This window comes from Gavialis gangeticus, unplaced genomic scaffold (assembly GCF_001723915.1).
Source record: "Gavialis gangeticus isolate Ggan-Ray unplaced genomic scaffold, GavGan_comp1, whole genome shotgun sequence".
In the NCBI taxonomy this organism is placed as follows: domain Eukaryota; kingdom Metazoa; phylum Chordata; order Crocodylia; family Gavialidae; genus Gavialis; species Gavialis gangeticus.
This window is the reverse complement of record NW_017729014.1, coordinates 5,905,484-5,921,925: the sequence shown is the minus strand read 5'-3', so window position 1 is coordinate 5,921,925 and position 16,442 is coordinate 5,905,484. Positions and strand designations below refer to the sequence as shown.

Genomic DNA, 16,442 nt, shown 5'->3' with positions numbered 1-16,442 from the left:
TTGTCAAGATCCTCAAGAATGCTAGATTTTGTTTTATGAAACTGAATAAGAGATGTAACTTTAACTATAATGACTACAGCATTCATGATACAACATTCTGGGACTACTTTTGCCTATGCTTCATTTTTTTAAAATTTATATATACTCTAGGAAATTAGTGCACATTCCAATATTTGCTTTTTGCTTTGATCTTAAACTGAATAATATAGTACTAAGCCCTACCATACAAGTAAAGCTTCTAGCTTCTCTTTAACAGGAGAAAAATATGTGTTGTTTTATACGGGATGATGTGCCACACCATTTGCACCCTTTTTCAAAATCCTAGATTTGCCCATGCTTAGGGAGATCACTTTTATTGAACCAACTATGTAGTTGGGATAAAGTTAGACAAGCTTTCAAGTGCAAGACATTCTTCATCAGGTCCCTGCTTACAGGAAGCCAAGCACCGCAGCGTCCTGTGATCAGAGACCTGATGAAGAATGTCTTGCATTTGACAGTTCATCTAACTTTATCCCAGCTACATAGTTGATCCAATAAAAGATCTCATCCTACAAAATCCTTCCCTCTCATAATTTATGGGCCATGATGGCTACAATATCATTCTTACACTACTGTTAAATATTTTGGGAATGGTTTAAAAAGGTTTTCAGGGCTCATGGTCATAGGCGGAAGAAGAAAAAAATTTCGGCGGGGGAGGAACATGGCACAGTGGAGCCGAGAGGATGGTGGAACTCCCTATTCCCCCTCTGGCCCCCAGTGGTGCACACAGAGATGGGAGCTGCCCACCTGTGCCCCTAGATGAGTCACCAGGCTCTGACTGTCCCACGACCTGGCCCAGCCGGGGCTCCATTCACAGTGAATGGGGCTCCGGCCAGGCTGGCTCCTGGAACAATCCCCACAGTGCAGCAGGGAGTGGGGCAGTGGCAAGGCTTCTCCCTGCTCTTACTCTGCTCTCTCCTGCACTGTGGAGGTCTCGATCTGCCCTGACTCCTCCCCAAGCCCAGGGTGATACAGAAAGAAAATTAAAAGAAATTTACCTGCCTGCGTGCAACTGGGCCGGCTGCGAGTGTGCAGGGTATCTGAGTGTGCCTGCCCCTCCCCCCTGGTGCAGCAGCCCGTGGCCAGGCTGCCCTAAAGCTATGTCTGCTGCTGCCCACTGTTTGGGGAATCTGAGCCCCATTAGCCACCCCACCTCTTCTGTCTATGCTCATGGTAGAGGTGATATCTTTTATTAGCCCAGGGGCAGGCAAAATGCAGCCTGGGAGCTGGATGCAGCCCACCAAGCCATTCTATCTGGCCTGCAGGGCCCCTAAAAAATTTAGAAAATTAATATTAACCTGCTCTGGGCTTCCTGTCATGTGGCCCTCGATGGCTTGCCAAAACTCAGTAAGCAGCCCTCTGCCCAAAATAATTGCCCGCCCCTGTATTACATCAAGAAGATTTTTGAAAAAATCTTGTGGGTCTAATAAAAGATATCACCTCTACCATGAGCCCTGATTGCTTTTTCCTCTAGACCAATATGACTACAACCTGGATACCTTAAAAAGGTTTTGTTGTTTATCTTTAAAGACAAGGTGTGAATCCACCCTAGTGAGGAAGGGACTGAATATTCATAACAGAAAGTAAACTAGAAAAGAAGCTGGTTTAGTGGTTGGGTAGAAGGGCACAGTGTGAGAATTGTGTGGTTCTCTTCCAAGGTCCCTCACTGATTCCTTGTGTGACCTCAGGGTTCATAAAAGACTAATTTTCAGACACACTGAGCACATCTACAGGTGCATTAATGCGCTTTTCCTAATGCACATTAAATTTAGTACCTCGAATGTGAGGTACTAAATTAATATGCATTAGGCTGCACTAATGCACAATAGAACAAATTTTTAGGTGACACTTAATGCACAGTAGCCTATTTAACTGAGCATTAGTGTAATCGCACAGCTTTTTTACACGCTGCTTTTATGTGCGGTAATATAGGCTACTGCACATTGAGGTGCACATGTAGATGTGCCCACTGAGTACCCATTGCTCCAATGAACTAAAATATCAGACCCTTATGCTCTGCAACTTGGTCTGCACACTCCACAAGAGGATTGCTTAAGGGCTTTCCTATACCTGGGTGAGAGCTGGAAACAGAGAGGATTACTTTAGTAGATTAATATGCGACAGAAAGCAAGTAGTGCTTGTCAGGTCTGCAGCAAGCAATCTGGGTTTCATGCCAAACAGAAGGGCTGAGAAGAGCTTTGCCCAGCAGGCTCATAAATGCCTGGCCCATGCTTTATTGCCCGATGCTATGATTACCTCCTGAAACCTCTACAGAAATGCCTACAGCTACTCTGAGAGAGCTTCCACTTGATCATCTGTCAGAGAGCCAGAGCCAGTGCCAAACAAGCTGGCTTGTCCAGTATGTCTTATTTTATGGAGAGTTAAACTAGGGTTACGATACATCTGGGTTTTCCCAGACATGTCCTCTTTTTGGACCCTGCAATCTCTGTCTGGGTGGTTTTTTGAAATATGAACCAATGTCCAGGATTTTGCTTTGCTCCGCTGCCAGAAGCACGGGGAGGGCGATTGGAGGTAGCGGGTACATGTGCATCTGCACGTGCACACATATGTGGCCAGCTTGCAGCCAGGCAGCATCATGGGAGCAGCCTCGGCAGCTGGATGCAGGTAAATCTGTGGGGGGTAGGGGTCAGAGGTTGGGGACTGTCAGGGTGTGTCGGGAGGCAGGGATTTGTGGAGGGGATGGGTGTGTGAGGGGGCCTGGTGCCTGCTGGCACTGGAGAAAGGTGTCCAAGTGCCAGGGCTGTGGCAGGGCACAGGGATGGGGGGCAGGCACTTGCCCATCCAGTAAGGGTAGAGGGTGGGGGGGCCCTTTGATGGCAGCAAGAAGCTCTGGCACCAGGCCGGAGGCACAGGATCCAGTGCCCATACTTGTGGGGCTGGGCTGATCAGGAGATGCTGCCTGGAGGGATGTGGCCAGCGCTACCTGGTGCAGCGCTGGAGCCCCAGCCCAGGGTGGGCAGGTGTCACGGCATCATTTATACCCTCCCGCTTGCATCAGGGCCAGACTCATTCCGCTGCCGCCTGCCTGAATTGGAGTTGCTGCACTCTGGCCTGGTAGGGACCGGTGCAGCTGGGGGCCCCTTCCAGAAGGGTTAGGGGGAATGTGGGAGTGGGGGAACTGCAGGTCAGGAGTGAGGGGCACTGGCAGGGCCAGGGGGCTGCAGGTTGGGAGTGAGGGGCACCAACAGGGATAGGGGGCTGCGGGTCTGGAGTGAGGGGCACCAGCAGGGTCAGGGGTCTGTGGGTCAGGAGTGAGTGGCACTGGCAGAGTCCCTCTGCCTGTGGGTGGGGAGTGAGAAGTCCCTCTGAAAGGTGTCCTATTTTTTGGAACTGGAAATATTGTAACCCTGCCTGGTGGGGCGTGTTATTCTGTTTGTTATTGGTGGTTTTGTAAAGGGGAAATGATCCTAAGGCTCAGTTGCACAGCCAGGCAGCACTTTGTACCAAAAATGAAAATCCGTCCGTAGGCCCTGGGTGATTGCCCATCACCTCATCACTACTGTCCTTTTCCATTTCAATAGAAAGCAGATAACATTCTCTCCTTCAGGGCAAAACAAGTCTTATCCCTTTTTTTGCTCTATTTAGAAACCCACAGCTCTATGCATATGATAGATCTGATGTGGCCTCATTAGCGCTTCTTAACCCCTCTCTGCAGATGAGCTGCAGGACTGAGACAAGGACACAGCCAGATCTGCACTCCTAGTATACAGCTATTCAAACCAGTGCCCAAGTAAGCTATGCAGTCCTTGTTCCTGCTTCAGGAAATGCCTGCCTCATGAGCATGACACATTCCTGATGAGGTTAATTGCCACATGGGACACAAAACTATGCAGTCTGAAGTGAAATGCATACATCAGGATTATGGCATTTATGAAGAGGGGGCTCAAGCTGCAGTTTCTTCCTACCCGGTGTATGAATACTTCCCTCCCACAATCAGATGGAGCTATGTTATAGATTGCTTGCAGCTGGCAGCCAATCCATCTCACTGAGATTGTTGGTCAATTGTTTCATTGCTGCTGCCATAGACACAGTTCACAAGAGGCAACACTCCTCTGCTCATCCATTCCAGCACCGTATTTTGGGTACCTGAAACAAGCCACACAGGGATGCCACACAGGGGGGGCTCCCAGGACAGGCTAGTTCCCTTCCAGCTCAGAAGTAAGGAAACCTGTGCACCCGAGTAGGAAATACTTGCTTCCCAAGGACAGCACGAGAGAGAAGGTACAGCCACCCCGAGCACTCTTAGCCAGGTAGTTTTGTGGTTCACAAGTATTCTCAGATGTCAGAGTGCTTTGTGCAGTCCAGATGTGACTGTGAAAATGCTGGGCTGATATGTATATGTGAGAGCTGTAGGGGTGGCGGAGGCATGAGAGGAAGTACCTGCTGCTGGAATGGGTGCAGCTGTGATTATATTCGGGGTGTTCTTATTGCATTCCTGGGTGCAAAATAATTTCTCATTAAAACTCCATCAGCTTTTTGTCACCCTTGCTGCTCTGGCAGCTTTAGGTTACTTTGCTTTGGGGTTCTGTCTTCCATGGAGTATGTTCTTGGCTCCACAAATTGGCTCCCAGTTAAACATACATGACACACGCCCAGCCCCTGCTTTCCAACAGCTCTTGATAAATCCTTCCCCCACTACAGCCAGTGGCACAAGCAGAAGGAAAACAAGTGTGTGGGTCTGCCTGGCCCCGAAAAGATTACATATGAGGTTAAAGCTATTGCTTGAAGATGGAAAGAGTGTTCATGACTGGAAGAAAAGCATTCCCTTACATAGTGGAGGTTGGTCCTTGATCAGGGCTTTCTACGTGATACAAACAACAGCGACTTCTCTGCTCCTTACCAATGCAAGTTTTTTGATCTTCATCGAGTTGGTAACCAAAGTTACAGGTGCACTCTGGACCAGAGCTGGTGTGACGGCAAAGATGGGAACATCCACCATTGTTGGCCTCACAGCTATTCACGATCTCCATCTCTATCCCTGGAGAGCAGATAGACAGGCTGCATGAGTACATATGCAGCACTCTGTAGCACTGCATTTGTCCCAGGATCATGACTGAGACATATCCATCACAGGTCCATTGTGCCACAGTCTGATGGAGACCTACTGCTGGGCACTAGCAACTGAAACCAAGCCGGTCTTAACATGTGTACAAAATATATCTGTCTAAACATGGGCCCCAGGAATCATGAGAATGGAAATAACCTGCAAAGGACGAGGAATAAGACTAGCTGTGCCTGGATCCACTTCCAGCAAAGGGAGCAACACACAAACATACAGCCCTCCCTGTGCCAGGCCAGGCCCCGTTATCTGTGCAGAGCTGTGATGTGGAGCGGTCTCTGCATCACCTTTTGGACAGACCTGGGCATGGGCAGATTGAGCCCACTACTTGGTCCCATCACTGGCTCCTGATTTCTGCTATGCTCCAGTACATGCTGCCAGCCAGAAGTTAGACCCATACCTTCCTTGTTTCAGCACATCAAGTTTTGATGACAACTAGAAATGGGAACAGCAGCACAGAGCTAATGACAGAAACACTTAGATCCCTACAGCTACAGGAGCTGGACCCAGTGCCTGACATGCTGGAAGAAGCATTAGATGCAAACAGATACACAAGGCTTTTGCCAGAGTATAAAGAAGTTTCAACTGAGGAGTCTATGGCTGATACAAAGATTATTAATCATGTCCTTTAAAATAAAGCTGGTTATTTAAGTTTCCTTAAGCACAAAAGGACTTGTGCCTGCAAGGCCCTTGGCTCTGTTCTGTGCTTCCTAAAAACAAATTCCTATTTTTACTGCATGAAACACAGTTGGGTGTTTTTGTGAAGCCCTGGTAGTATCCTGAGCAGGTGAGATCAGCAGGAACATGTGGCCCACAAATGCTGTGTCCCTCTGGGCATGCCCCAGTGAGGAGAGCAGATCTGCCTTGCACTCTGGTCTCTGGAGGATTACAGGGGAAAGTGAGTTGGAGAACATTGCACTCCTGTCTCTGTTACCACAGTAAAGCAATCAGAGTGTTAGGGAAGGCAAGTCCCTGCTTCTGAGGCACCTAACAAGGAGGCTTGAAGAAAATTAATACTATAAAAATCATCAAATTGGGGCCTTTGTCTCAGGAAGAAGCCACAGCCTCATGGAGGCAGGTGCAGAGGGTGAGACATCCTCTCACTTGGAGAGGTGGCCATTTCACAGCACAGCAGCAGTAGCTGATGCCAGCAAGTGCAGGGAATGTGGGGAAGGCACTGATTTAGACTACCTGGTCCAGAGTCTTGGATCTTTTACCAACAAACAAACCTGACTAAAAGCTCTGGGCTTAGAAAATCTCCCACATGTACCAAAGCCACCTGCAGACCAGTGAGCAGCAGAAGCCAAGAAGAGACTGGCCACCTTTGCCAGAGCAGTTACAACCTTCAGTTAGCCCTTCACAGAGATCTACCGCTCTCAGGCTCATGTTTGGCTTCCTGAAATGATGCTCTATAAACCTAGCTGACTTCATTTCTCATCTCTGTCCAAGAGAGGAGGGAACCTTGCTTGTTTAATACAAAACAATCATGTTAAGAGAAATATCTTTATACGATCTGCAGGCTTCAATAAGCTGTGCTACTTGGGGGGAAATAAGTCTTATCTCAGGGCTTCAGTGGGATACAGCTTCAGCCCTGCACTGCATATCGCTGCCAGACCCTGTCAGTTCGACTTGATTTCTTCTTAAGTCAAGTTTAATGTGAACACCAAGGCTTAAAGCAGTTGTTGGGTTTATTGGGATCTGACTGTCCTGGGCTTTGACTTGCATCAAAACAGGAACAGGACAGTTATTTACACAGGCATATTAAATGGCAATTACCTCAAATTAACTCTGATTGGCCAGGAGAAAAAGTGTTATATTGGTACTTCACAGGGATGTAACACGGGACAATGGAGTTGTATGTCTGTACAATCCCAGAACGAAAGTCTTTGTTCCCAGAGAAATGTGACATCTGTTTTTAGTCTAAGATTAGCAGTGAGTGCCTTAGCAGCAGGACTGGGAAAGATGGAAGGATAAACCTACATTTGTTTCATCCCTGGATGGAGCTAAATGAACCATGTGAGGTCAAGTCCTACCTCCAATTACAGCTCTGCAGCTCCTTGATTATCCCTTCAGGGGTAGCCAAGAGCAAAATTTGGCTTGCTACTTTCCAGCAGCTCCCCCTCACTGCAGCCAGCAGCACCAGCCCTTTAAGGACCTGGCATAGCTTCTTCTTGGGTGGGGGAACAACAGTCACATTAACATCCTGGGAAATGGACCAGCGGGAATGCCAGTAATGCTCATTGTATCAGCTGCTATGGAGTAATAAAACATGAAAGTCTGTCAGTCCCAGGGGTCATCTCAGTGCTGCTTCTTTCCCGCCTGAACCCTTATAAGCAAAGAGCTCTCTCCAGGTTGCCTGAGGGCAAGAGGCTCCTTCAGGACAATATATACTTACTGTAGCACTGTTTGCCATCTGCTCCCAGCTCATACCCAGGGTTACAAGTGCATTTGAAGGAGCCCCGAGTGTTGAGACAGCTGTGTGCACACATGGCCAGTCCAGCTGCACACTCGTTCACATCTGCAAGAGAAAACAGGCAGTCAGCACACCCAGCTAGCAAGCTCTGTCAGGAAAATGCTCCCCAGAGAGCATGGCTGCCTGCATTTCAGAGTCCTCAAGGGTGGAATTTGCAGGATTCTCTGTACCTGGTCTCCTAGGGCGCAGACAGAAGTGCAGCTTCCCGCTGTAACTCAAAATGCTTTGCAGGAAGTGCTCTGAGTTACAGCGATCCCCCAATCAAACAGAAGTTCACTCCTGGTTCCAAGGCTGGAGGGGAATCTAGTTGCTGGCTACAAGCTGCAGTTGGTTTCCCTTAGCAATGGCCCCTTCTCCCTGTCAGTCTGCCCTGTTTTCAGAACGGGAGGGGGGAAAGGGAGAAGAGGAAGCTCATTCAAAAGATTTCCCAGATGGTGCTGGAGGGTGGGCTGGGTAAATTGGACCCCGTCCCCATTTGGGAGGGCTCCAATACACCTGCTCCACCCTCCAGCAGGGGCTGAAAAAATGCCAGACCTAAGTCCCTCTGCTCCCTTCCCCCCTCCCATTCAGAAAACAACTTGGAGGTTGGCAGGCAGGCAGACACAAGTTACAGAAGACACTTTTGTTTTGAAACACCTTCATCTGAACCCTCATGCAATGAGGGTTCAGATTTTAGCCTGATTGGACATTTTTGAAGCAGTCTGCAGCTATACACTTGTGTTTGGTCACAGCTGTAGATCACTTCCTGTGGCCACATTGGGCAAAAACTGTCACTTCCGTCTGCGCTCCTGGATCTTCTATTAGGTAAAAGCAGAAAATGCCCCTATCAGTGGTTAACTTGAAGTTCTGTAACTGGGGGAAGAGGCTGACAAACATTCAACTACCGATTAGTGGACTCCAAGATGAACATGAGTCGTCAGTGTGATGAAATCATCAGCAGAGCTAACCGTACTTTATCATGCATCAGCACATGCATGACAAATAGATCCAAGGAGGTGATACTTCCCCTCTACGGGGCATTGGTCAGACCGCAGTTGGAGTACTGCATCCAGTTTTGGGCACCGTAGTTCAAGAAGGTTGTTGATAGACTCGAGAGGGTCCAGAGGAGAGCCACTCATATGGTTAGGGGCTTACAGAACAAGCCCTATGAGGAGACACTGATGGACCTGGACCTCTTCAGCCTCCACAAGAGAAGGCTGAGAGGTGATCTTGTGGCTGCCTAGAAATTCATTAGGGGAATGCAGTAATGGATCAGAGATGCTCTGTTCACCAGGATGCCTCTTGGGGTAACAAGGAACAATGGTCACAAACTGACACAGAGCTGATTAAGGCTAGGAAAATCTTCTTTATGGTACGGGTGGCCAAAATTTGAAATGGGCTTCCAAGGGAGGTGGTGCTCTCCCCTACCTTGAGGGTCTTTAAGAGAAGGGAGAGGGAGGGCTTCAGATCTCCCCATGGTGTGGGTACTGTACCTTCACAGGCCTTGTTGTCAGCTGCCAGCTGGTAGCCAGGGTGGCACTCACAGTGTGCCATGCCATGGTGATTCTGGCATTTGTGCATGCAGCCTCCATTTCGATCAGCACATGGGCTCTTCACTGCAGAGACAGAGCAAAACAACCTCATTGCATACCTGCCCAGAATAACCTCCACCATACCCAACTGCAGCCTCAGGGAGAGGTATGGGGAGACCAAATGCAATCAGGAGTAATGAGGCCAGGACACCAGAGGTTATGCCTGCAGAGCCTTTATTAACGAGATGAGTATTCAGGGCTTGGAGCTTCTGTCTCAAGCTAAAAGGCAAGGGATGCACTATGAGTTCCTGGAAAAGCAATGTACTGAGCTAGCTGGAGCCTTTCCAGAGAAGTGCTGGCACAAGCACAGCCAGAGAGCCCAGCAGGGGGGGAAGAGCAGGGCCAGCTCCTTTCAACGGCTTTCCCCAGGGATCTGACCCATTTCTGACCCATGCCAGGGGCCAGGCAGACACACAACTGAGAAATCTGCCCAGACACTCTATTTTTAACATCCCAGATAGGCCTATTTCCTGAGGAGCCCCACAGCCCAAACCTTTCCCTTCACAGCTTGCATGCCAACTACCGTCAGCAAGATGCTTGGACTCCTCCTCCTTCTGACTTCCAGCATTGCCCCTTCTCGCCCCATGGAGAGAACAGGACATAATTGCCGGGGATGGTCTGATGGCCAGAGGAGAGAGGAAGGGTTCCTGTTTCGCTGATGGAGACTGCTGCCCTATAGTGTGCTCAGGAGCATGTGGCCTGAAGCAGTTTCACTATGTTTGGCTGGGCTCTTCCTGCTCTTCCTCAGCTTCCAAAACAATCCCCAGAAGAGGTCCCCGGCAATATAGCATGCAGAATTGGCACTATTTCCTACTGGAGAGTTTCACCTTTCTGATATGCTCAACATTGGAGCAGGCAACTGAGGCATCCTGATGGTTTCTGTTTAGTTAGATACATAGGCTAGTCACCTAGTTATCATTAACCATTTTGTGCCTGACTCCCTCCTTTAGCGAAGCTCCCACAGGCTCTGCTCTGGCTGTGCTCCAAAGCTTAGAAAAGCAATGAGAAAAGGGGGAGGGCAGTGCTTCTCCATTCCTAATTCACCCCCAGAGCCCAGGGGAGACTCACAGATACAATGCTTGCCATCCTCCTTCAGCTGATAGTTGTGCCGGCATTGGCACCGGTGTTGAGTTAACGCCAGCTGCAGACAATTGTGCTCACAGCCACCATTGTTGACAGCACAGGTGTTCACGGCTAGCAGAAAAAGGGACAAGATAGTAACACAGTTAAAGAAGGGCTGTAGAAAAATGGATGAAAGACTGCTTGCCAAGAACTAGGGCCAAATACACAAACTCCTGTAACAGAGCAGGAATCAGACTGGCTAATGGAAATTCTAGCCTCTGCAGCATATTCAGCCCAAGGGCAAGTGGGGCAGTTCATGGGGAATGTTTAAACTGCACCTATAACCGCAAGTTTCCTTCATTACCGGTATATGTTTTGATATTGACAGACCATGTACACAGCACAGCATTGTGCAAGAAAGACATCCGAAGCAGCCCACCAAATGTGGGACATTATTCTTTGATGATAGGAGAAGCCCTGTTGAAAAGTGTGAGTCAGCACCATGAAAACCCTGTCTGCAAGAAATCAGAGCTCCCAGTCCTGCTCCTGGCTGCTCCCGGCTGCTCCCACGGGGAGAGGAACACAGGTCATGCAGTTTCTGGCTTGAGTTACATAATCCAAAACTCAACTCGGAAAGCTATGTGGGAGGGGAGGGAATGACAAGCATGTTTGCTTTACAGCCACTAATCCCTTCCGAGCAGGTGCCAGGGTGAGAGGGCAGGGTCTGTGCACTGTTTGTTTACCATGGAAATTCTTGTAATTGTATTCAAAAGACACTGGCTGCAGACTCAACAGCCATGCTAGCTCCGGGTAATCGTGACTGTTTACAATGAATGATGGCCTGGGGGGACTCAAGCATGCTCTCGTGACAAAATGATATGGAAAATTAACTTTCTGGCTTGCAGCCACCCAACAGGCCCCCTGAAGACACAGGGCAAGGCCCCATGGTTACACTGCAGCCCCGCTGGGAACACCTCAGCAGACATACTCAAAGCCATGTGCTGTACACTTGCACATAACTTCTGCATGGCATCCTGGGGGCTTGGGCTAATTCCCTGGTTTACATTAGAGCTGGTGTTATCCCTGTCATAGACATCTAGTATCTTCTTCATACCTGCAACAGATCTTAGAGAGAGAGGTGCTGGCAGGGATGCCCATCTAGGAGTTAGCACAGAGGACTGAGAATACAATACTCAAGTTCTCTCACCCGCCATGCTACTGAGCCCTGCAGGTGCCCAAAGGTTTTTCAACCAACAGAGTCAGGCTGCATCCCTGAAATTCCTGCACTAGCCTGTTCCTAAGTGTAACAGCATGTTCCTCTGGCCACTCAATTGAGAGGTGGGCCTTGCATCTCTAGTTAATATGCTGAGATCATACCAGCACCAAAAATTTAAAAAAAAGTCACTGGCTTTGACTTCTTGTCATTCCCAGGAGAGATCTGAAACAGGAAACAGAGAAGAAACCATTACTTTAGACCAGTGGTGCTCAAACTTTTTCGCTGATGGACCAGATGAGCAGTGGCTGATTTGCCCATAGGCCGGATCTGGATGGTGCCCCTGGTCTGGCACCTGAAGCGGTCATGGTGGGACTTCATGTGGGGGTCAGGGGCAAGGGAAGGCAGCCTGGTCCCAACCCAGCCCTGTTGAAAGAAAAAAGGGCTTCACTGTGCCCTGATCAAGCCGCAGGTGGACAGGGGGCATGGGCCCAGCCTTGATCCAGCTGCAGGGAGCAGTGTGGGGGAGCATTTCCCACACTCAACCAGCTTTTAGGAATTTGGCAGCATGGGAGGATGACCATATTGATTGCCACTGCTTTCCCACTGCCAAATTTCCTGACCTGTGGGGAGCCCTGTGGGCTGGAAATCATGGCTCTGCAGGCCAGATTTGGCCTGCAGGCTGGAAGTTGAGCACCCCTGCTTTAGACCTTGTGCTAGCCCACTGTAACAGGGAACCTTAGCCCTGTTACTAAGAGGCAGGGTTGCCCCTTTAACACCCGAGTCTACAGGAACATCAAGCACCAGGAGGGTAGGGTCTAATAGCCCAACCACCCAGCCTGGTCAGTTGACAGGAAGGGGATAGGCCTCTGGGCACATATAAACCCCACGGCCTAGGTTGATAGGGGGAGGTCTCTGGCAAGCGGCCAGGGAAAGAGAGCTCCTAAACAGCAAAACTACTCAGGAACACTGTGGCTGCTGGCCAGACTGTTGCTGTGGCTAATGAAGCTCCAGGAGTTTACAAGGCACCCAGAGCTGGGGGGTGCTCAATACGTGAGGAACAGTTCGGAGTTTTCAAGGAGCCAGCGTGTGGCTTGTATGACTTGTATTACGTTGTAGCCCAGGGGCTCGTATTTATGTTATTGTTTTATCTGCTGGACTGGGCTGAGGCTATTTGGGGAGGAGGGGGCCTCGTTGGGGCACACTACTGTGCTCAGACCCCAGTGCCAGGGGGGTCCAGTGACAGGGGGTGCTCAGACCCCAGCACCTTAGGGCACAGGTCAACATTTATATACTATCTGCGAGGCGTTGGCCACCATGTAGGGGAGGTTTGGAGCAGTGGATAGCAACCCCTAGTGTTGAGGTAGTAAATGGGCAGCCTCCCACCTGAGTAACATCAAGGCATGGCAGGAAAGATAGATGGGTGGGTAGCCCAGAGACAGAGGATCAGACCTATGTTAGACAGGCCCAGGGATGGACCCCTGTCACACCCACCTACTCTTAAGGAGGATCTTACCCAAAGGTGTGACTCTAAGGAAAAATGTCTCTCCAGCAAAGTTGAGAAACACTCCCTTAAATTGTGTCAGTCCTGTGAAAACACCCATGTACACAACAGTGCATGTGAAGCATCACTTCCCAGTCTGACATGTACAGACAAGCCAAAAAAACACATCCTGGAATGGAAGCCCAGAAACAGTTTCCATAAACATCAAAGAATACCAGAGGCTGGGCAAAGGTTGAACACGTCCAACCTGGTCCTTCACTGGGAGAACGATCCACTGTGCTTTCAGGGAAGAGACTTATAAGACAACTAACATAATCCTTAATGAAAAATCTCTGTCCACACACCAGCTCTGCTCAGGTAATCCTATGCCTGTGGGCAGCCTCCAGAGGATCACTAACCACCCAAGATTAGAAAGTGAATGCTAGGAAAAGTCTCTCTTTTTCATGGAGGTCTCTCAGCCCTTAAAAAACTCCCTCATATAAAACACATGCTGCCTTGTGTGTCCCACAGAGGAAAGGAGACCTTGGAGGCTCCAGCTCACTGGCTTTTAAGGACTGTTATTTTGTAGTCATACTGCACTGAGTCAGCGTGCCGTCACCGCAACACTGTACATCACAGCTCCTTTCATCTCTGGATCTCAAAGGGCTTAATACATGTTAATTGCTGAAACCTCACAAAGCCCATGTGATGGATACATAAAGTGGTTCATAGGAAAACACATGTGCATGACTAAGAGATGAGTTAAGCAGGGTTACAATGTCATGCAAAGTACACCAAGGGTACCAAACCATATAGAAAGAGGTTGCTGGCCTGTCTCCATTATGTTGAGGTGTTAAGCACCCTATATACCTGCCTGCAGAGAAGCACTTGCATCCCCTTTTAAGAGGATGCACTGAGTGCTGTTCTTAGACTGCTGTGGATCAGTGCCAACGCCTTGCTCCTTGTGGGCTCCAACGCCAAGCTGGCTCCTTCAGCCACATTAGAGGGGAATTCAGCAGATACTGCGGTAGTAAATGCTGCTATTTACAGTTCACTTTTAAATAAGAAATCCCAGCTTCTACAGAAGGGGTTATAAAGAGATGGAACTAGGGCCAAAGGAGTATGTCCAGGAAAAAAAAAGGATATAAAGTTATACCACATGGCCATCTATGACTGTAAAAACCTGTCAGTCAAATACAGCACAGCTTTTCTTCTCAGTGATGAAAAATGACCCCTATGCTTAGATGTGCTCTATATAGAAATAGGCTTCATCGAGTTTTTCAATGCCTTTCCTTTACCTTCCTAATTAAATCCCTGTAATCTGCACCTTTTTCTGCCCACTGTCATTTGTAACACACAGTCTCTGTTGTAGCAAAGCAGATCCAAACAGTACCAAAAACAATTTTATTAAACAGCTCCACTTTGTAACAGAACATCAGAAAAACTAAATAGCCTTCACTGTTTGGGAGACATTTGGTCCAGCATGCAAATGGAAAGCCACAAGAATGCATTGTTTTTTCCTGCAAACAATCCTCCCAACACGTCTGCCTTCAACCGGAGCACAGGACCTTCCTGAGAGAGAACAGTCTGAACTTCCCTCAGCATCAAGGCAAACATAAGCCTCTCGTTAACTAAACAACATTCTTGGGAATAAAACTGACTTAATTGGGTCAAAATGTTGCAGCATACTGCTCAGTGCTGGAGCAGGAATGGCCCAACTATGTTATAGTTTTCCTGATTTTGTTTTATTCAGTTTGGAAAGAGGCAACAGAAGTATTTGCCATTATTGAAAAGTGATAGGTCAAAGTTACATGACTTTCCTTATAACAGATCTGGGTGGTGGCCGTTTTAAATGTTCTGATACATTAAGATATTTAATAAAAATATATTCAAAGCTGTCACAAATAATGTAGCTGCAATTCTCATTTTAAAAAAATAATTAAAATGATGCTAATTCCAGCATCCATGCATATTTCTTTATACGGGAGAAACACAGGGCCAATGTTTAATAAACAAAATCATTTCATGTCTAAAATAATCTCACTGTGTGCAATTATTTGTGCGAGTCTGAAATTTATTGCCTTCGTAACCCACCATCACTAAACAAAAAGTTCTTATCTTCTAAAATTTTAAAAGGACAGAGAAAGCAGAGGTAAATCCTCCAGGACAGCATCAGTACCAACTTCCCAAAGCCCATTCAATAGGGCTCTTCAAGCAGCAGACAAGGTAAAATTGTGCCACAGCCCAGTTCACCCCTGGCTTATCCATTGTGGCAGGCCATCATGGGGTAACGATGCAATACTGGCTTTTTATGAGGGATAATTCATATGAGATGGACTGAAATTTCCAGCATGTAGCACATATACCTTCCAACGTCAGTGGGCAAAGACCACCCAGTTACCAGCAGGCTGGCTTGGATATAAACAAGCTAAAAGCAGCTTATGTATCTCATGATCAAGCACCTGAATCAGAAAGTCCTCCTTTGTTAGTGTATTTAAGAGAAGGTCCTTCTCATACTGGTAATGACTTTTCTGCTGCTCTGGAACCAAACAGCCAAGTTTGGCAAACTTGGGAGTCGAACTCCCTACTACAAATCCCAGCTGAAAAAGTCTGAAAAGGATTAATAAAAAGAAGATAAAGAGTGGAGATGTCAAGTATTTTGTTCCCTCTTTTTTTTCCCTCCCCAAAGCAGAGTTTGTCATGTTAGTAGAATTATTTTTCAAGACGAATAATTCCATCTGAGCATTGTAAATTCTGCAAGTGCATATGTGGACTAAGAAGCCCTAGTGTTCTATCTGTATGAACCATACCAGGCACATTCCAGTCCAGCACAAGTAATAGGAACCAGAAGTCATTCTCTGGCAAAGGACATATATACAAAAGAGGTGGCAGGCACCACTGGCTATACATACAGCATGCAGATTTTATGGGATAAACTGGCTGTGGGTTCAAATCAATAACATTACACTACGTTTACTACGAACCGCCCACATTACACTAAGGAGGAATGGTGGCCAGGAGTGCCACCTTAAAGAAGTGGCGTGGTTAATTCAATGGGAATGAATAGTAATTGAGGAAATGGCAGAAGATAAAGAGAAAACAGCTGCTCCTTTCTTATTTAAGGAAGGGCCTTCCAATCGTCAGTCTCCTTTTGGAGGACAGCACCCAGAACAGTAAATAAGGGCAAGTAGAATTCTCTGTTGGTCTTGTTTTAATAATGTTTTGTTTTTTACAAAGCCACATTGAGAAAACTTCCATCCCCAGCTGCTTTTTCTAGCTAAAAGTTTCTGTGACCAGCTTGCCAAACTCCATGGCAGATCATGCATCATGTGGATTCTTGTATTTAAAACTAGACAGATTGTCCACAGATGATATTTCATAGACTTAAAAAACAACACCGCCTCCATCTTCCCTGTCTCTAACATGAGTTTAGTGCTGGAGAAAGGTGATGGATGGAGAGTCCTGGAGCCCAATCCTCTACTGACCCATGAGCACAGGTGGAGGAAGAAAAAATTGGGGGG

The 16,442-nt window shown here is 47.7% G+C and overlaps 1 protein-coding gene across 1 annotated transcript in view; it reads right to left on the bottom strand.

The window, feature by feature from the left end:
- The window catches only part of MEGF6 (multiple EGF like domains 6), a 463,693-nt gene that overhangs the window by 60,633 nt on the left and 386,618 nt on the right, over nt 1-16,442 (bottom strand). The window contains exons 7-10 of the mRNA XM_019511651.1: nt 10,232-10,357; nt 9,065-9,187; nt 7,515-7,637; nt 4,901-5,038 (exon numbers count right to left, since the gene is read on the bottom strand). Coding sequence (XP_019367196.1) covers nt 4,901-5,038; nt 7,515-7,637; nt 9,065-9,187; nt 10,232-10,357 — 510 coding nt within the window. The remainder of the gene's footprint in view (nt 1-4,900; nt 5,039-7,514; nt 7,638-9,064; nt 9,188-10,231; nt 10,358-16,442) is intronic.